At 38.0% G+C, this 21,290-nt stretch overlaps 1 protein-coding gene across 32 annotated transcripts in view; it reads right to left on the bottom strand.

Moving 5' to 3' along the window:
• Window positions 1–21,290, bottom strand: part of DTNA (dystrobrevin alpha) — a 366,392-nt gene that overhangs the window by 71,425 nt on the left and 273,677 nt on the right. For all 32 annotated transcript variants that reach the window (XM_036246103.1, XM_036246104.1, XM_036246100.1 and 29 more), the window contains 3 exons: window positions 20,232–20,445; window positions 8,602–8,687; window positions 2,225–2,379 (listed from right to left, as the gene is read on the bottom strand). In XM_036246103.1, the coding sequence (XP_036101996.1) occupies window positions 2,225–2,379; window positions 8,602–8,687; window positions 20,232–20,445 (455 nt within the window). The remainder of the gene's footprint in view (window positions 1–2,224; window positions 2,380–8,601; window positions 8,688–20,231; window positions 20,446–21,290) is intronic.

Below are 21,290 nucleotides of genomic sequence, written 5' to 3'. Positions count from 1 at the left end.
GGACTATAGTGCCTTTTTAAAGGCTATTCCTTACACTAGTAATTCACAAGACAACCGTTTTAGTACTCTTTGATTAATCAGCAGATATTTACAATTTTAGCCTCCCCTGTAGTACTAAATACTTTAAACTCTTTGTAGGATTGATATAAACATTATTATTAAAAGATAAATTATGTAAAGTATAAGTCATGAGATAGTATTTTTTAAAAGCTCCCATAATTTATATACGTATTCTGTCTTTCAAAACAATCATTTGAAGTGGCTTGTACTTTTTCCAATGAAGCAATTAAAACAATTTTGGAATTTCATCCATCAAACTGCTATTATAGCCGGTTTATAAAGCATAAAAATAAGTGGGCCTTATTATTTTTACTTGTGTTGCCTCTTAATTTTTTTATCCTCACCAGAGGATGTTTATTGATTTTAGAGGAAGAGCAAAGGAGAGAGAGAGAGGGAGAGAGAAAGAGAGAGAGAGAGAGAGAGAGAGAGAGAGAGAGAGAGATGAATTGTATCCCAAATGGGGATTGAACCTGCAACCTAGGTGTGCCTAGGTGTGTGCCCTGATTGGTAATGGAACCCACAACTTTTTTGGTGTACGGGTTGATGCTTCAATCAACTGAGCCACCTGGCCAGTCACTTGTGTTTCCTCTTTTTGTACTTCAAATGGTCTTATTCATTTTGACTATCATACTGGTAAAAATAACTGGAAGTTTAAAAAAATATTATAATTTCAACATGTATAAATTTCCCCTCATTGAGGATACATAAAAGATTATGTAAAATGGGAATATCTATAGGATATTGCAGAAGGAATTTTAAGCAATAGCAACCTCCTATATAATTCTTTTTGAATATATAGGTCATAATAAAAATTTTTAAATCTTACTATTCTAGCTAATTTTTAATGTGAAATATACTGAAGCATTAATACATTTACTGAAGATTCTATTATATACTACCTAAAATAAACAAATGTACAAACAAACAAATAAATTCAGAGGCAGAGAGATTACTTTAGGGCTTAATGCAACAGGCTAGGCAATAGATGATGATAAGGAAAGAGATCTGAAAAACTTTTAGAAAGTAAAATCAGCAGAATTTGGTGAATGGATCCCTTCCAATGTCACCAACTCCAAAGGGAATTTGAAAGAGGACTATGGATCTATTCACCTAAGCCTCCTTCTGTACAACTTCATGGCCCAGAACTTCTCATCAATCACCAAGTCCTGCCTGGGGCAGAGATCAGGCACCTCAGCCAGCCTTGGGGTGGGGGGTGTGGGGTCAGAAAGGCTTCCTGGGTAAGATGCCACAGGAGAAGAGTTAGTACTTACTGTATCAAACTATTCCTTCCCTTATTTATTGTATGGATATGTTTATAATCCAACATAAATTTACATATATCCATGACTGCAGTGATGTCTGAGGCACTTTTGACTTTCTAGATCACGAAGGAAACAGAATGATAAAGTTTACCAGCTAGACAGTAAATGTAGCTTTTCAGTGGTTCCTATGCATTGATTTCCTTTTTAGGGGATCTTTTTAGAAGACTTTCTAATTAGTTTGGATTTTTAAAAGGGTGTAAACAAACTTTCAATTTATGGATTTGTAAACTACCACTGTGCAGTGCTGGAGAATGATGCTAGAGATGGAGACTTTCTACATGACTGGAGAGACACACACATGGAGTAGTCCCAAACTCAGCAGCTTCCTGGGCTAACTTGTACCAACCCCAGGTGAAACATGGCATTCTGAGCCGTAAATGTGTCATGTCGTGGAAGCTTTAGGTAGCCACTTCTATCATATTTTGGGAATCCCACACTGCAACATGGCATGTGCCATATCTTTTTGTCTTCTTTGCTCAACTCTGGGAAACTTGGTGGTGGGTCAGACTTGTGTGTCATGTGAGGCTGAGTGATAATTCAGTCCTTTTGATAATACAGTAATAATAATGATACTGAGACTATAGGGTTGTTGTAGGTTTAAATTTGACAATACAAGTAAAAAACTTAGCATAGTGCCTGGGTCATAGTCAGGAGACATAGCCTATTATCATTATCTAGTTGTGTAAAGTTTAGTTACCCACTTATGGTCATTTGTCAGAGACTGGAAGATATACTACAGGTTATCATTAAAAAAAAACTTGTCCTAAGTAGTGAGTTGAAGTGACATATAGAAGGAAAGCAACCGCTGTTTGAAAGATACTATTAAACACGCTCTTCCCTACCTGTTGAGAGAAACAGGATCTAGCTGACTGTTCCGTGTAACCAAATGAAGGACCTTCAAAAACTGCTGTGGGTAGTTTGAGAACTTCTCGCAAGAATTGATCATATCGTCCATAAACCATCACCCCACTGGAGTCAGAAATCATTGAGAAAATATCTGATGGAAGAGAAAGGAAAGATATTCATTCATCATGTATACATTCCCTACCATTTCGGTTCAACTTATTTGCTTCCAATAACAAAAATATGGCAGAATAAATAATATTTATGAAAGAATAATATAAGAGCTAATTTTTAGGCTGAAATATTTCTGGCAGGGTGTTTTCTTTGGTGTCTCTTTGTAGATGATTCTGGTACATAGTATTAACTAGTAATTTGGATAAAATCAGCATATTTTGATAAGAGAGAACCTAACATTGTTATTTTTAAGTCAATTGTTAACTTATAACTCAATGGGAGAAAATTTTGTATATGTAAGAAATATGCTGACCTTGTTTGAAACATACAATGAAAATGAAACTACAGCATTGGTATGTGTGTGTGTGTGTGTGTATGTGTGTGTGTGTGTAGCTAGATAGCTATTAATGCATCTATATCATCACTTGGGTTTGGTTTTGGTTTAAAATATTGAAAAATGAAAGACACAATGGGGATAAGGAGGTAACAAAAACACTTGATTAACTCTCCACAGAAGCAGAAAACTTTCTATAAATCATTGTGTTCTGGGCGGAAGGCATTTGATTTACAGGGAAGGGTCTTTTGACTCATGCAGTCAAGAGGAAGCCTGGCCTTGTGGATGATCAATGAGGTAAAGTCAGGGTCTGAGATTATTCTCAGCACAGCCTATGGCTTTATTGGGCCTCTGTTTTTCAGCTTCTGCCACTATGTGCAATTAATGAATATTAATGGCATAATTTCCCAAGGTACTTTATAATTCCTCTGTGGAAAACCACTATTGGAACGAAAGGGTTTGCTATCAAATAGTTTGTCACCATGCTAGTTTGCAATGAGGGCAGCACAGAGGCTGGGATTAAACTATTGTAAATTCAGTGTGCTACCTTTGTTCATTTGGGGCTTACTTTTTCAAGGTCAAAATGTAATCTGGAGACATTCTTTTTATACTGCAGTCAGATGCTAACCATATTACAGACTTTCATTGAATTATGTGTTAAGGATGTGAATTGGCTCTCATTTTCTTTAAATACTCCAGTTATAAAAAATTTCTGCTTTGTTTCAAATAGTTTATCAACTATGAGGCTATAGAAATTCTACTGTGTAACAAAATTAATGTTGCTCTCATCTACTTTCACGATGTTTACTTAGTGAATTTTATCTCTAATGTTTCCTTATACTTTGTCAAAAATAAAAAGGTTGCCAAAGGCAAAAAACTCCTCTTATAGCAAAAAACTCTTATGGCATTCCAAATATAGACACTCAAGAATTCCAATGAAAAGGGGGGAAAGAACCCTAGGAAAAGTAATGAACTTGCTTATTAGAGTTACCATTTTGTTTGCTTTTAGGGAGGTTGATTCAGCTATAATTGGGCCATCCTGAGGATCTTCTAGGCCAGGCTTGATCTTGAGATTTTCTAGGCCAGGGCACATTTTGAAAAGTAGACTGGGCCTTTTGAATCTCCCACTGAAACAATTTAGGCATCTCTAACTAGAGCGAAAGCAGAAGGAGTACCAACAGCGACCTCTCACAAACCTGAAGCTAATGTTAGCCTCATTTATGCCAATGAAGTTTTGTTAAGCAATAGACAAACTAGGGCTCGGTCACTGGGATTAAAGGAAAGTGACTGTTAATGCCACTCAGGTTTTTAAAAAGAAATGAAGAGACTCTAAAGAAGCTATCAAAAAATGTTTTTGTACCTTAGTTCTAGGCCCTAAGGTACAATTTTCAAGGATTAAATGAGTTAACAGGTGAAAAGCACTGAGATGTAAAGTACTCGAATAGTGCTTGGCACCTAGTACACAGTGATTGTCTGTTATTTTTATTACTAAATTCATATAACTTTTTTCCTGTAATTTGCTTCATAGTTAGGCTTTGCTTCCCCATTGCAAATATTCTTCAGTGTTCTAAATTATACTGTAAACCACCATTATACTTCCTACAATACTATACAGTGACAGATGTTGTAGAAGAATTTACATTCATTGATTCATTCAACTAAAATTAACTTAGCACATATTAAATGTGTGTAATTGTACTAAGCAATGAATATACAGAAAAATAAGGAGGCCCTAGTCTTGCCCTCTGGAAGGTCCCAGTCTGTTGAGGATGACAGCGACATGCTTACATCGTGCATCATATGACACCTTACATTGTAACATGGTGGCGTGAATATGGGAACAGTAGGGTGTACAGTAAGGTATATAGGAGCAGCAGGAACTCAGAGAGAGGGTTCCCAGGGGGAGGAGTGGGTCAGGGAAGAGTTCCTTACAGAGGTGAGTTCTAGGCCAAGTGTAAAGGACAATTAGGGGTTAGTCAGGCTCAGGAAGCCAGGTCAGGATGTGCAGAGGCATGCCCAAGCATGACACACTCAGCGATATTCACATAGTTCACTCTGTCAGGAGCCTGGGAGTATACACAGTGTCTGGTGGGAGATGAGGTGGAGAAAGGAAGAGCTTCAAAAGCTCCATGAAGGAGTATAGATTGTGTACAGAGATGTTTGGGGAGATACTGAAGAATTTAAGGCACGCTGGTGAATTAGAAATATTATCCTGGGGATAGGCATGGAGGCAGAACAGTCAGTTCAGCCATAGAAGCTCAACAAATACATGATGCTTGACACGGTGCTAGTCTTTTAAAGAAAACAAAACAAGCCCTCCATCCCCAGAAACTTTAGGACAGCACCTGGCATTCCAAGCCTACAGCATTGCATTGAGAATTCTTTAGGATCCTTAGGACATGACCCTGAGCAGAAATACAGACAAGTGTTCCATCTCATTAAAACAATGGGCTATGATCAGTCCAAGAACTATTAGACAGGAGGAGTAGATTAGGTCAGTTTATGTTCAGGTAGCTGAGTCCTACGATTGCAGGGGGTGCCCTCATACTCTAGCTTGCCTGGAGGTGAACAATGAACACCTGCATATTAATTGGCTCCTGGTGGCCCTGAGTATGGGCAATTGTGGTGCCACCTGGGTTTGTCATTCCTTTTAATGCATTTAAGTTTTAAAAACTCAGCTTTAAATTTTCTGTGGTTTTCCACTTCTTTGAATTTTAAGATTTCAAATTTATTTTCAGCCAATTACTCTTGTCCTGTGCTCTCCAACATTAAGGGGCTAATTGGGACAAACAAAATATCTTTCATCCCTATGCACAAAAATGGAAAAATTGCTAAAAAAAAAACAACACAGCTAGTACATTGGCTTAAAGGGAATTAGAAATTAAAGAAGGAAAAACAAAACCCTCAAATCCCGAAAAATTCCATATCCTTTCATTTTATTTTTTCTTATTAAAAATAAAAAAAAATGCAGAAAATCACTCTTTTGCCTGTTCTATTATTAAATGCAAGCCAGCAAAAGACAACAAGTGAAAACATTCATATGCAGCTAACCAAGTCACCTACTGCGGTCTGTGGGCAGATTTGCTCCTACTTGCCCATTCAGTCAATAACTATCACTGGTGACTAAGGACATTGATTTCTGACCAATTAACATTTTGGAGAGGTTTTTCCAGAAAAAATTGCTTTTAGCTAAATTTTTTTGGTCAACTTGCTTTCACTGGCTTATCTGGAAATCACTTAAACCATCTTCCTGGGATTAACTCTTCCAAGAGTTACTGCTCTGTCAGAGAACTGGGGACACGTCAGGTCCACAGCTCTGGAAGTGGGCGATGTGATAATACATCGGGATCACACTATCTGGTTTTTTTTGGCAGAATTTGTGACACTCTGAAGCTTATTTCTGGAGAACACAGTTTAGTTCCGACGGGACTCATGAGTTCATTACTGAAGAGGATCTACTTGGGCCACTAGACAGCATGCATACTTGCCCCTTATTATGGGAGTTTTGGGTGCGGGGTGGGATGCGGAGGAAAAAGTACTGCAGCAGTTACACTGCTTGCTCTGAATTCCTGGACTTGCAAGAGGACTGTACGGGTCTTCACAGTTGGTAAAGATCTCAAAATCTTAGTTATTATATCTTGAGCTTTGTAACTGTGTAGACATTGTTATTACTTACCTAACAGTCATTCCCTTCATCTTTATTGGCCCCAAGTTTCTTCCCAGGCTAAGCGAAAGCAGTGGCCCTTCCCAGGCTAGGATGTGAGAGTGCATGCCTCCATGATCACCATGGTCATTCCTGTTACCGGTAACTGGTGCAGTAACTGGCCGGTGGTGTCTGTGCAATGGGATTTTAGGGCTAGGGGACCTCTGGGGTGAGATATGACTCCTGAAACTGCTATACCCACTTTTCTCCCAGGAGAAGGATAAAATCTGATACTGAGGAAAGCTGGGTAGACAGAGGGAAAAACCAGGGTCCTTGATGGCACAGAATTAAGCTGGTGTATGAAAGGCTCAGAGGAGTCCTAAAGTGCAGAAAACTGTCCTCGTTTTCCTCCAACTTATTTTAATATGGGACCCTCTCATCCAGGTACCTATCATTATAACATTGAATAAGTATTTGAAAATGTTTCTTGAGACTTTAAAAAAAAGAACATTTATCTAATGTTCTTAGCGTAAGTGGCCAATTGTGACATGAGGTCAGCAGGCAAGACCCTCAGAAGTTTCCTCCTTTGCCCTGGCTCATTTGCTAAACTTTCTCTTTGCAGCCTGACCCTGAAAGAAAAGCCTCCTGGACATTACAACTCTGCTTTGGAGCACGTGTGGGGCAATTCCAAAAGAACAAAGGTTTTTTTTATTTTTATTTTTCTGTACCTTCCTTCACTCTTGGTGCCTCCAGAAGCAAAAGGGACCACGTTTAGGAGAGGCTGTGACTCACAGGTAATGCAGCCAAGAGGGACCACATAGGTAGCTAACAAAATCGCCACATTTAGAGTGGACAAGGAACCTGAGGACTAAAGAAGTGAAGTAACTTCCTTCACTAATTTGCTGAGTTAATTTGAGGATAACTCAGCAAATTAGTCTTAAGCTGGGCTCACAACCTGGGACTCCTCGTTCCCATCACAGTGTTCTTTCTCTCTTTACATTATAACACACATTCATATTATTTAGGATAAGGAAGAGAGATAAATAAAAATTTTTCTTTTAAACAGTAGCATATACATCATTTTAAACCAGTTAGATACAAAGATTCTTGCACCCTACCCCTGCCCGAGGCCCACTGAATCAGAAATTCTGGGAGTGGGGCCCAGAAATATGTTTTAAAAAGCACTCCAGGTGCCCTGGCCGGTTTAGCTCAATGGTTAGAGCGTCGGTCCACATACCAATGAGTTGCGGATTTGATTCCGGCCACGGTCACGTACCTCGGTTGTGATTCAGTGCTCGGCTCTGGTTGGGGTCCTGTGGGAGGCAACCAGTCGGTGTGTCTCTCTCACATTGATGTTTCTCTCCCTCTCCCTCCCTCCTACTCTATCTGAAGATAAATAGAAAAATATCCTGGGGGGGGGGATTAAAAACCAAAACCAAAAAAGTATTCCATCTGATTCTACACATACTAAAATTTGAGAACCATGGGTATAGGGAAGATAGTCAGGCTTCAATCCTGGTACCATTTTAGTCATGGGACTTACTTTAACTCTGAGTCTCAGCTTCTTAATCTACAATTAACCAAAAAACTCCCACTGTTTTGTTGATTTAAAACTCTAACATATTTCATGACAAAAGGTACACAAAGCCCCATAATCACTCAGAGTACAGTGGCTATCATGTTTTTATTGGCATCCAGTTAATTCGCAGCCTATAGTTCTCTGCAGTAACTATGCCCCCTACCCTGGCAATGTTTACTTTGGAATGGTTGGAGTTTCTAGTGATTTGAACAGCACTGACTGAGAAGAAGGATGAAATATACTGGAAGCTTTGGCTTTGGATTACCTAAGAAAGGATGGCAACCCAACAAGGCCTTCAAGTCCCTATAATGACGAACTTGTCCATAGGGCAGTACAGTACAATGAACTTGAACTAATGTATATCTTACTTTAATATCACAAAGTCTAGTTCATACTACTCCATGGGCTATACATAATAATAACCTGTAAGTAGAAGAAAAACATTCATTTCATTAACACTTATGTAATATGAAAATATTTCTATGACAAAATCCGAAGATCAATGAAGATCAATAAAGATCCTATTTCTAACAACTGTCACAGCATGAGGAAAGTCACAAATGAGCAGGGGCCACGGCAGGAAGGAGGGGGAGGGAATGTGGTATGCAGGAGAGAGAAGCAAAGAGAGACACAAAAAGTAACTTACATCTTAATTTGTCCATGATCTTCCCTCCACACAACGTGGCTAATGCCATTTTGACAGCAAATACTGAAATTTTGCCATGGCCTTCCCTGTTTAATGATAATAGGAAAAAAAAAAAAAAAAGAGGTCACTTGGAAAACTTCCAGTAACAGGGTTTGACATTTTCTGTTCTGTAGAATTCACAGGACACTCGCTGCATTATGTGAACAATCCATTTTAGCAAAGGTTGTGAATACAAGTCAACACACATTTCCAAAAAACTGTCTAATCAATGTTTCCTTTTTTCCCCAAGAGCTTGCAGACGCTTCAGGTTATTCTTTGTACATGTCAACTTGCTCAAAGCATGAACTGGTAGCCAGGGGAATATGTGCCATTTAACTATGGATTAAAATGACAGAACATGATTTTCACTTTGGGTTTTATAAAATACATTTATGCATAATGATGCTACCATTTCTACAATTTATTTAAACACTGCTTCAGAAAAACAATTAATTGTGTGTTTTTGTTTTTTTTTTTGTCGTAGAATTCCTGACTTTTATTAGGGTAACTATAGTAATTTTTTAATCACACATTTTCTTTTTTCAACTCTCATTTCTTTCCTGAAAGCCAACTGTACTTATGTTGATACATTTACTTTTCAAAGGGGGTTGGTATTTTAAAGGGGCTAAAGTACCCTGACCGGTTTGGCTCAGCAGTTGGAATGTTGGCCCATGGACTAAAGGGTCTTGGGTTCGATTCCCAGTCAAGGGTGTATATCTGAGTTGTGGGTTTGATTCCTGACCCCAGTTGGGGTTGTGTGGGAAGCAATCAATTGATGTGTCTCTCTCTCTCCCTCCCTCCCTTCCACTTTATCTAAAAAAAAAAAAAAAAAATCAATGGAAAAATATCCTTGGGTGAGGATTAACAACAACAAAAAATAAAATAAAAAATAAAGGAGTAAAAGTAAGAGTTCTGTTGGAATAATTCTCCTTCTATCTAAACGGCACTAGAGCTGCCAAATCTTAATTGATTTACAATGTATAATTAACATGCCCTTCACAAGATGTGATACAAAGGGCATACTGTAAGAAGTATATTCTTCCAGCTAAGTGATTTCCAGCTGGAACGAGCTATTTATTCTTATATCATCAGAAAGTGTATCATATTAGTAATTCATTGCTTTGATAGTAGCTACTCTTAAGAATGATCAAGAATCATTTAAAACAATAATGTGGTTGAAAGGTAAATCTGTATTGACAAAGGATTTGTATATAGAACAAATCATTTATATGAATAAGATTCATATAGCTGACATATGAGAAGAATAATATACAATAAATAGCTGTCTCTTTGTTCCTTCTAGACTTTAGAGAGAGATAATTTGTTATTCATCTTTGTTGCTGTCCTTCTTAGCAGAGTATCTGAAAAATATCGAGCCAGAATGCAAAACTGACTGAACCCTATGGTAGTGGCTCCCCCATTTATATTTCTAAGCCTGACCACAAGACTATTTAATATTTATTGGAAATCTTCACTTGGATACCCCACATCAAAATAAATGTGTTCATTTGATGCTTACAGAGCTTTCCCATAATAGTCAAGCCAATACTATTACTAACCTCCTCTTCTTCCTATAGTCCTATAGTTGTTGGAGTCACCATGTGCCTAGTTACCCAAAACTGAATCCTGGGGTGGGTGTCACCCTTGACCTTGCTCTTCCTCAGTTCACTACCATCCTGAACACATGTTGCAGGGACTCAAATATACCTCTTAACTGGATATTAAACCCATTCTCTTCTCATTCCCACTGCCATTTCCTTCATCAGCTCTTATAATAACCTCGTAAACAATCTGTCAGAATGCTCATATCACAAATTCGATCATATTAAATTATTATTTAAAACCCTCATTGCCTCTGTTTGCCTAAGGATTTGGTTTCAGTTTTTTCTGTCTTCTCCAGTCTTATCAGCTACCATTTCTGTTGCACTCCACACCACACAGCCACTGTTTAATGCCCCTGCCCTTCCCATCTGCTCGGGACTCACCCACCCATTCATCAAGTCCCAGCTCAGTAACATCATTCACTCTGCTCTGAAAAGAGTTTTTTCCCCCGGATGTGGAAGCAACCACTATTCCCTGCACATTTACCTGTTATATGGCACCTACACCATGGAACCTTGATTTATTTATTTACAGATACATGTGACTCAACTCCACACTGATAGGTCCTTGGGGGCAGAAACGGCCTTCTGAGTTAGGTGAATTTTGTTACCTTGCACTTTGTCCCACACAGGGTTACTGAACAATACATTTCTTATATTAATTAATGATTATTAATCACTATAATTGGTGCCTCTAGAATTTTGAATGACCACTCATTATGTTGTTTACTAATTTTAGAGCACGTAGCTATAATAGAAATGTGATGATTTTGTAAAATTCATCCCATTCAAAATTATTCTATATTCCCTGCATTCCCAATTGCACAGACAACTGGAAGTATCAAAAATTTTATTTTAGGAAATCATTAGTTTATTTTCCTAAACTGAAATATGGTTCAAATAATGAGAACAGGAAAGGCTACAGTATGAAAGAACAGTAACATAAAGTTGTGTTCAAAATGCAAAGAAATAGATGAGCATTATTTATGAGATTTGAAGAGCGATATGAGTTTCTTTCAGTGAATCGGAGAGAACCATTTAACTTAAGAAGAGAATAGAACATAGATGATGTTGGAACTGAGCATTCTCCAAAGGATGAAATAATGATAGCTCATGGGTGAATTCTTAAACCTTAGCTTTTAATGAAGAAGATCATAGGGACATTGCCAGTCCTGCATTGTTCCTAGAAATGCAAGACTAATGCTATTAAATCCAACAGTGGTTGTATCAGAGCTATTCTGCCAAATTGACATAATAAATCTAGATAAATCACCAAGTGGAGGGCACCTCAATGAGAGTTTTGCAGGAACTCAAGGGTGAAATTAGCCCACTGGAATGTATTGTTATGCAAGCTACTGTGCCAGACTGCAAATGTGACCCCTGTCAGGAAGAAGGATTCAAGGGGTTGGCTGACTTCAGACCTTGCTCAGTCCTGGCACTGACAAACCTCGAAGGGGTTCGAGGAGTGAGTGGAGATGACTGACTCCCCAAGGGAGAATGGGGGCACCAAAGACTCAAATACAAATGGATTTTTTTAAATTTAAACATTTTCAGTAGATATAACAGGGTGAAGAAAAGGGTGTGGGGGAAAGGAGAGAAGAAATATGTTCTAAAGGACTTTGACAAGATTCCATAACAAAGGCTATTATTACTTAAAGTTCCCTTGGGATTGGGGTTTCTATTTTTTTTTTTTTTTTGGTGAAAAAGAATTGGCATTAACAAAAGAAGCAAGGAGCAAAGAGAAGCTGTTTACATCCCAAATGGAGAAATGTGAGAACTGCTCTCATTAGAAATGGTCCTTAATTGGGGCAGTTTGATTCATGGACAGTCAGTGAGATCCCGTAAATGTCTAGGAAGTAGGAAGTCAAGCTCATGAGGATGGATAACAGGAAGCCTTCAGGAGTTTTGTGCCAATGGGCATGAAAGTAGCATATTGTTCCAAAGTGAGTCTGTACATGCAATGCCTCTAGGAGTCACGCGGTCGAACCAAACGTAAGGAAGGTTGGTTGTTGACCACCTCTCAGGAAGCAGATCTGCCAGAGTGTACTGGGGAGAAAAAGCATAGATTGTCCCTTATGCCACAGGCCAAAGAGCCTCTGAATGTGCAAAACCAGGAAGAGCACTAGAAAAAATCTACACTCTTATCTTGCTTTTATGAAATGCAATGTCAACATACCTTCAATTTTACGTGTAGTTTGATGGCCACCTCAAAAAAGATGTAATAGAGCAAGATGTGTTTGAAGTTCTGTATGTCACTGAGCATCAATGATTAATGACATGACCACATAAGCTTTTCTTTGTAAATAAAACCTGCTAATGCAGCTGATTTTTTAATAGTGTAAAAGATACTGAGAAGCTTTAAAAAGATATTTACTATTAGTCTATCATTTTTCTCATTAAAAGAATGATTTTATTTTTAATGTAAAATTTCTACTTATTTTAATATTTTCTTTTTCAATGCAGAGTGAGAACTAATATGTAAAGCATATTAGTTCCCCCCCCCCCACTATTTTTTGGCATAATGGAATATATTCCATTTGTAAGCCAACTATTTTAATATTTTATTTTTCAATGCAGAGTGAGAATACAATGTATAAAGAATATTTTACTCTTTCCCTTCCAACTATTTTTTGGCATAATGGAATATATTCCATTTGTAAGCCAATTACCCTGAAGGTTTTTTTATGCAAACTTTATTTTCCTGTTCTAGCTTGATGTCAGAAAGTACCCAGTTATATTGTTATATTGGTATTGAAGAGAAACCCAAAAGGGTATTTAAGAGAACCACCAAATTATCAAAGGTACAACCTGAAATTGCTTCATAAATCAATGTTTCTTTAAATCTTTTTTATTTCCCTTTTTACTTTGTTTTTTCATTCTGAAAATTTTCAAATTTTTCAGAGGGGCAACTGCTTGAAAATGGAAAGAAACAAACAAAGCACTTACCCTTGGGTTAATATACAGAGATTTGTAGAGTGTCTGTCTTAAAAACATGGACTACTTCAAAGTTTCACTAATCATAATAAAAAGTGAGTTACTGCAGTATGCTGAGTTTTTCATGAGCTTACAGAGACAAACTGATTTATTTTAACTAAGAACATATTACCTTTAGGCAAAAGTTGTCTGGGCAGGAAAACTGCTTTGACAAGAAGGTAAACAACAGATAGACATGGATAGGTCTGGGATGACAGGCTGAATTCAAAACAGAATGCACATTTTCTCCAAATAGCGGAGAGTTCCTCCAAGCTGAAGTTCAAGAATTCCATGATAAATTACAAGTCCTTGAAAGTGAGATCTGAATTCTGACTGATTATTTTTTGATCAGGATGGAGGAATTCATTCTCTATTTAAGAGTACTAAACTCTAGCCCTAGCCAGTTTGGCTCAGCGGTTAGAGCATCGGCTTGCGGTCCAGAGAGACGTGGGTTTGGTTCCCAATAAGGGCAAATACCTCGGTTGCAGTTTGTCCCTGGCCCTGGCTGGATTGTGCAGGTGGCAGCCACTCGATGTGTCCCTTTCATGTCACTGTTTCTCTCTCTCACTCTCTCTCCCTCCCACTCTATCTGAACAAAAAAAAATGGAAAAATGTCCTCAGGTGAGGATAAAAAAAAAAAAAAAAAAAAGAGTACTAAACTCAAAAGCTCTTCTTCTACCAACATGTTTTACAAAAACATTTGGTAAGCATTTTTGATAAGCAAAGGCACAACATTCAAACTGCTCTATCACTTTTTCCTCTGGCTTCTTGACCTGGGAATGATTTGTTCACATGGATCATTTATTTATTAACTCAATAGATATTTATTGACAATGCTTAGGAGGTTGGGGATGTTTACTCATAGTCTACAGGGGAGAAAAGTGAAAACCAGTGAATTTTAATACAACACATTTTCACAAAGGGCAGGGACCTCATTCATCTTTCATCCCCAGCCTATCATAGCACCTGGCACACAGCAAACACACATATATATTTAGAATTGCTCAATATAAAACTTTAGGAGCAAGTCAAAGAGTTTCTTTCTACTTGTGCATTCATTAATTATATGCACAAGTAGAAAGAAACTTTCTGACTTGCTCCTTAAGTTTTATATTGAGAAATTCTAAGTGTTTGAGTAAAAATTGCAAATGTTGACTTCAGGGGCCCTTAATATTAGATTGTACAGCCATGCAGTACCTTGAGTTTAGAAGTGATCACATAGATAATTTGGGATAGATCACATACATAACTCTAGCTTTTGGGATAGTGAAGTTAGCATGTGAATAGATAGAAACTCCTCATTTGGCCCTGGCATCCCTGATGTTATCAAACTGTCTGGGAGAAGAATTTCTCATAGCACTGGGCCAGGGGAGTTTGTCAAGAGTTTCCCCAAAATGGAAAGAGCCAATGCTGTTGACATTGTCTCCCTTACCCCCATGAAATCCCATCTGCCACTCATCTAAAGCATAAGTCTGACAGAGAGATGAGTGGCATTAAGGATGTTCAATTTATTAACAATTGTGAAGATTCTTCAGAAAGTAATTCCATTTTTAGTAACCTACAGGAATCTTGGCATAAAATATGTTCTACCAGGACAAAATTTTAGCGACTAGATGAGAATGTTCTATGGATATCTTGCATTTAAGATGTGCTTAGAAAAAAAAAAATCACCAAGTCAAGTAGTACTACTTTAAATATCTAGTTCTAGCCATATGGATAATAAAAACAAAAACAAAACAAAACAACAACAAAAACCAACAAGAAAACATTTGGTTTCATATGACCCTTCTCATTTTTCCCTTTGCCTCAAAAATGAACAATACCACACAGAGAAATGGCTGTGTACGTTGTAGTACTTCTTGCATGAAACATCAGAATAATTTTTAAAACTCAAAAGGCAGAAGGATTTTGGCAGAGTTCCAGGATTATTTCACATCCATCCATCTTAATAGTGTTGTGGTCCTTCACAGTACTAGGGTTGGGGGAGCTCAGCAGTAGGAATGGATATTCAAACGGCTGACGCGGTGCCATTCATCAAACAGAGGAAAAGACCAGCATTTTGTATTCTGTATTCTCTATGAAAGACTATTATATAATAGATGGGGAGTTCTGGATGGCTGTCATAACCCTGACTGTGTATCTACAATGTGAACTTGTTAAGTCCAAATATATTTTTCACAGACACCACACATGGAAAAGGTTAGAAATGTGACTGTAATAATAATATTCTGTAATAAGCACGGTAAGCCTGGGGACAAGAACATTAATTCTCATTTGAAAAATGAAACAGAAAGCATGACTAGAACTGAACTTAACTGCTTCCTGATACAAAATGATTTTGATTTTCTTCTTCACTCACCTCATCTAGTATGACGGAAGCTGTGTGACCTGTAAATTATTGAACCTCTTGTCTCAGCCTCATCACTTACTCAACGTCGAGAATTATAATAATATAGTGCCAAATCAGTAAGGAGTCCATCTTAGTTATTAAAATTATTATATTATCATCATTAGAGAATTGGCTTTAATAATACAGCTGGACCCCTGAAAATATAAAAATCACGGTTTCTTTTAATATTTATCTATGTCCTGCTATGAGTTTTGAGTGGCTGAATATATGTGGAAAATAATATCTGCTGAAAACAAGGTCATTGTCACATAATCTACTTATGAGGAACTATCCTAAGAAGAAAGATTCTCCTGAATTGAAATGATATTAAGTTAACAGGCTACAGTGATGTTAGTCTTTCCCAGAGAAAAAGGAAGAGAGTAAGACAAGTATATTGAAGTCTTTTATGAAAATACGATCATATACACTAGCGACCATGAACACCTAATTTTCTTCTCTGTGGAGCAGAAGTAAAAATAGAGGGTATGAGTCTAGGTGACAAAGCAAACTTGGACTCACTAGTCTTAGTAATATATTGGAGAGTACAGAGAACTTTATCTCAGACAAAGAATAAAATTAGTGTGATAAAACTCAACTTTTGATTTTCATTCATTCATTCATTCATTCATTCATTCATTCATTCATTCGCTTGGTGAATCATTATGAGCTGGGTATTGTATCAGGTTTTGTAAAAAGAGTAAGACATGGTTCCATTCTAAGGTAGCTTGTGGGGGGGGGGGGCAGTCAGCTAAGAAGTAAGGCATGCACTATAAAAGCACTGCAGAATCAAGTGGGACCTGAGGCAGGGTGATCGACTCAGCCATGAGAAGTGAAAGGTCCCACTGCTTATCAGGTTTTGTGACCTTGCCTCTCAAAAAGGCCACACTTTTAAGAATTGTTTTCAAGGTAACAATTATACCTCAATAAAACTGTTTAAAAAATAATTATTTTCATCTTTAACTTTCTGCCATGTTATTTTTCTCTTGTACTTTCAATTTCCTAAAAAACAATAACAGTAAAAAAATCCTTAGAATACTTCAAAGAGACCCCACTCCCCCAAATCCCAGGATACGGACAAGCGGTGAGAGGAACAGCTGCTGAGAATTTGTTAGTGGACTCTGAAGGAGAGAGCCCCAGGCGGAAGCTTCCTGCAGCAGACAGGCCAGTTTCTAAAGTGCACAGAAGAAACAAGACAAGAGGAGGTGACCAGCTCAAGTCTTTGGCTATTTGCTAATATTCTCCTTCCCTTTCAGCCCTAGCTCCCCTCTTCCAACGCCTTCTTTCCCATCCTTCCAAGAACACCCCTCCATTTTCCTAGAGACCCTGGAGAAATTAGCTTCTGGGTATGGAAGGTGCCTGCTTTGAAGTTGGTTGGTAATGTTCCTGGGTAACCCTCTCCCAGAGATACAGCTATTTTTAGAAGGAAAGTCAGGAACAAAAAACTTTCCTAGACTTGAAAGACTGCCTATTCAGTGGCAGAATGGCAAGCATGGACATAGGTCACTGGTCAAACATAGGTCAAACATTAGGTCCTAACATACTGCCAGTCATCCTATGTACACAGCTATGTACTACATCTCCTAAGAGGCTGACTTGGTCAAAGGACAGGGACACCTTGGAACCTGGAGAATGTTTATGGTCAGTGGTAAGCATACCTATATAAAAACAGGTCCAGGTGTCTTTTCCTTTTTTTTAAACCCTCACCCGAGGATATTTTCCCATTTATCTTCAGATAGAATGGGAGGGAGAGGGGAGGGTGGGAGTGAGAGAGAGCAAGAGAGAGAAACATTGACATGAGAGAGACACATTGACTGGTTGCTCCCGTAGGATCCCGACCAGGGCCCAGCACCAAATCTCAACTGAGGTACGTGCCCTTGACCAGAATCAAACCTGCAACTCTTTGGTCTGTGGGCTCTAACTGCTGAGCCAAACCAGCCAGGACCCACATGTCTTTTTGGGGGGAAAAGGGGAAAATACTATTCTTGGGGATCTGTGGTTGTGGGAAGGCTGTGATTAAGGGAGTCTTTTCCCCAGGGTTACACTCAAGTGAAGTGAGTTTTGATCCTCATTTCAGACCATTTTCTTGGCAGAGTTGAACTGGTTTGGTCTGGTGAATTTTAAGGTACCAACAAAATAATGACCACATTTCTTTGAATCCAAGTTCTTATTCTTCATGAATTTAAATTGCAGTAATGCCTTTCTTTTTTTATTTTTTTTCCATCATCTCTTTAGAGTCCAGGTTCTTAAGGTATCTCTAACTTTTATTTTGGATTTATGTTTTTTCTTAATCTGTTCATTTAAAATACAGCAAATAAAGGAAAATCTCTTAAATGTGTCAGTGATTCTATAATAACAACAGCATATCCTTGATGTGCTAGTATCAGGCTCATTCATATCTATCAAAACACAGAGGCTCCTTTAAACACTTGAGTTCTGTCATGGGATAGGAAGGGAAGTGACATCAGATTTCCATGCTGGATCTCATTTGGATAAACAGGAGTTTCCAATAATAAGAAATAAAATCAAACATTCATTTTATTCTCGATTCTCCTCTTATATTCACTTCTAAGTTGTATTTCTAGGAATCAGTACTTCCTGATAACTTGTATCTCACATTGTCTAAAATGTATAAACCACCAGAGAAAAAATTGGAGTATCAGTAGAACTGCATATATACTCATTTGGTATGTCAAAGGACAGAAGGCGGAAGTACCTTCCTACTGGGACTCTATGTGAATGTGTCTCTACATCTCTACAATGAGATCTATCTATGTAAGTGTATTTATAAATCTACTACAGTGAGATCAGGGGCCTTACTATCTGTAGGAAGAGTAGGAATCAAACAAACATTTCTTCTGAACATTTGTATGAGCTTCTCCTGATCTCGGTATAGTCCTTAAGTGTAGCATTCATCAATCTTAAGATAATTCAGATATATCATCATAGTTATTTAAAAATACATGCACATACGCATTTACAGCTCTATTGTTTGAAATGATCTTCCCACTATTTCTAAACAAAAGTGAAAAATCTCACCCCATTAGTTCAAGTCCCATACATTTCACCCAATCCCCTTTCCTTACTATTAATCTGTCCCTCTTTCTATATGTATAGGGTGAGTCTGGACTATTCTTTTTAGCTTTGATTCCTTATGAATCATCTAGCAATACTCCAGGAGTTAGCAAAAAATTATATTTCTCTTTCTACACTTTCCACTGTTACACTAAAACAATGAAATCCCCTAAAGACTTGAGTGGCAAGTTTGAAAGCTGCCATGCTCTTGCGGAGGGGACAGGATGGAAACGCTGTTATAGAAATTCCGCGTCGGGGTTCCTTTCTGCTACCTGTCATGTGGAACCACAGCTTCTCTACCTGTCGTACTCGGTCACCATAGTGATTAGCCCAAAGCAGTATATCAGCTCTGAAGTCTGTACAGATTAAGCATAAAGTTTACCATGCTGGAATGCTTGTTTTAAAATTGTTTACTTCCACTTGAGAATTTCTCAAAATATAAGCATCACAGAAACAGTAATGTATACTGGTCAAACTGAGCACAAACAACTCTGCTACCACTCTAGGTTACAAAGTGACAGGTGGTGACTTTTGTAAGTCAGTGGCATAAAAACATTAGCCTGGCTGGATCATCTTCTGACAGGCTTAAATATTCTCAAGCATTGGCCAGACAATGAGATTGAGGAAACTCTTCCGAGAGTCTTAAAATGTGATTGCTGAAAGGTCAAGTTAGTAATTTTCCTTTTTAATATTCAAAACCAGTAGTGAAAGTGGAGGCGTTGATACAATATCTAGACCAGGGGCTATTAACAAGAGACCCTCTGAAATTCTAGGCTGATAATGTAATTCAGGGGAGTTTTGATATTTCACAAGGCTGCTACATATGCCTTGGAAAAGAAACAGCTGAATACCCAAGTACCCACTCTGCCACTACCATGCTGAGAGGCACCGCTCAAGTGACACTCTCTTTGTGCTTTAGTTCCTTCATCCGTAAAATGAAAGATTTGGAAGAACAGTCTTTAAGATCTCAGCCAGCTCTGAAATGCTCTGATTCCACAAGGGGAAATTATAAGATAATGAGGCTGAGTTTCAAGTGTGGTGTGTGGATAGCATCACTCTGTTTCATGTGGCATGTTATCAATCAGTCCATTTAATCCAAGTCATAGTTACTTTCCCTGGGCTGGTCAAGAAACTCTTTTCAATCTCTCATTGTTCGCTTTCGGGTCTTGTCACTGCACCTTAGAAACACCGTTTTAGGCAACTTTCAAAGACGAGAGTTAGAAACATCCTCCCTCTTCATGCTTCGTTAAATCACTTCACTGGCATGCCATCACACAACACTTCCAAGTGTCGTAGCTTCTAGAAAGTGTGGGATGGGTTAAATCAAGGGCAGGACATAAAATACAACTGTACTCAATTTCCTATGGCACTATTTTACTCTCTAGGCTTTTACACAGCATTTAAAATGTATGTTAAATACAGAGAAACTTTACTGAAATACGTACCTGACCAAGAGAAAAGAGGCAGTAGGTTACTCAAGAAAATAATTTGCAATGAAGACCAAGAAGGTACAAGAGGAACATGTAAAAAGTAACAGACATTCAGAAAGCACTTACGGATCAAAGGCTGCCAGCAGGAAATTCAGCAGGAGGCTGATGGACTGCTCCACGTGGATTTGGTGAGTGGTTGGCATCCGTTTGTTGAGCTGGTAGAAAATGGTGGAGAGCACAGCCTCCAAGCGAGCCACATTGAGTTCTATGTTTGGGTCCAGGTTGTTCAGGGCATTTTCCCGCAAAGCTTCTATGACGTTCCAAATGTCCACCAGATGCACTACATACAATTAAAGCAGAGTGGACACATCAGCTCCAAGTGCAAGGTCAGGTAAATTCATTATTTTACTTATACCACTGTCAAGGCACCTCACAGGCTTTGCTATGTGTTTGACTATTGTAGGGGTTGACATAGTATATGTACATACTGCATAGTTTCAAAGACTGGATGTACAATGTCTAATAGCAAGCAAATGAATACCATAGTAGACAGTTACTTCTAGTCTTTATAATGACCCTTGAAATACAGCTATTATCCCTGTTACAGGTGAGGAAACAGGATCAGGGAAGTTAACTGACAAAACATAAAGGTCCAAGTCTGGTCAATGGCAAAACTGGTATTTAAATCCAAGTCTATCTGGCTTCTTTAAAAAAAACGGCCATAAAATTGACATTTCACAGTGTATAACTTGCAGGTGTATACTGTATGAATTTGATACATTTATATATTGCCATCTGATTGCCAACATAGTGTTAGCTAACACCTCTATCATGTTCCATAACTATCATTTCCTTTTTGTGGTGAGAACATTTAAGATCTAGTTTCTCAGCAACTTTGAAGTAGATACTTGTGATTATAGTTAACAAATCTATCTGGCTTAGAAGCATTTTCCCATTTTACATGCTAATCCTTAGAGAGAGAGAGAGAAAGAGAGAGAGAGAGAAACCAACACAACACAAATTCTTAAATTCTATTATTTGGAAGGATATCATAACTGCATTTGTGAATTTAAAATATTTTTATTTATATATTTGTAGTAGTATAAGGTTCGGAATAAGAACAAAGTGGGCAGGAAGACAGGAGAAAAGGAAAAGTTATCGCTACAATGCAGCAGCAGAATTAAG

The sequence above is a fragment of the Molossus molossus genome, unplaced genomic scaffold (assembly GCF_014108415.1).
Source record: "Molossus molossus isolate mMolMol1 unplaced genomic scaffold, mMolMol1.p scaffold_m16_p_6, whole genome shotgun sequence".
In the NCBI taxonomy this organism is placed as follows: Eukaryota; Metazoa; Chordata; class Mammalia; order Chiroptera; family Molossidae; genus Molossus; species Molossus molossus.
The sequence above is the reverse complement of the archived record's forward strand: the minus strand, read 5'-3'. Positions and strand labels throughout refer to the sequence as shown.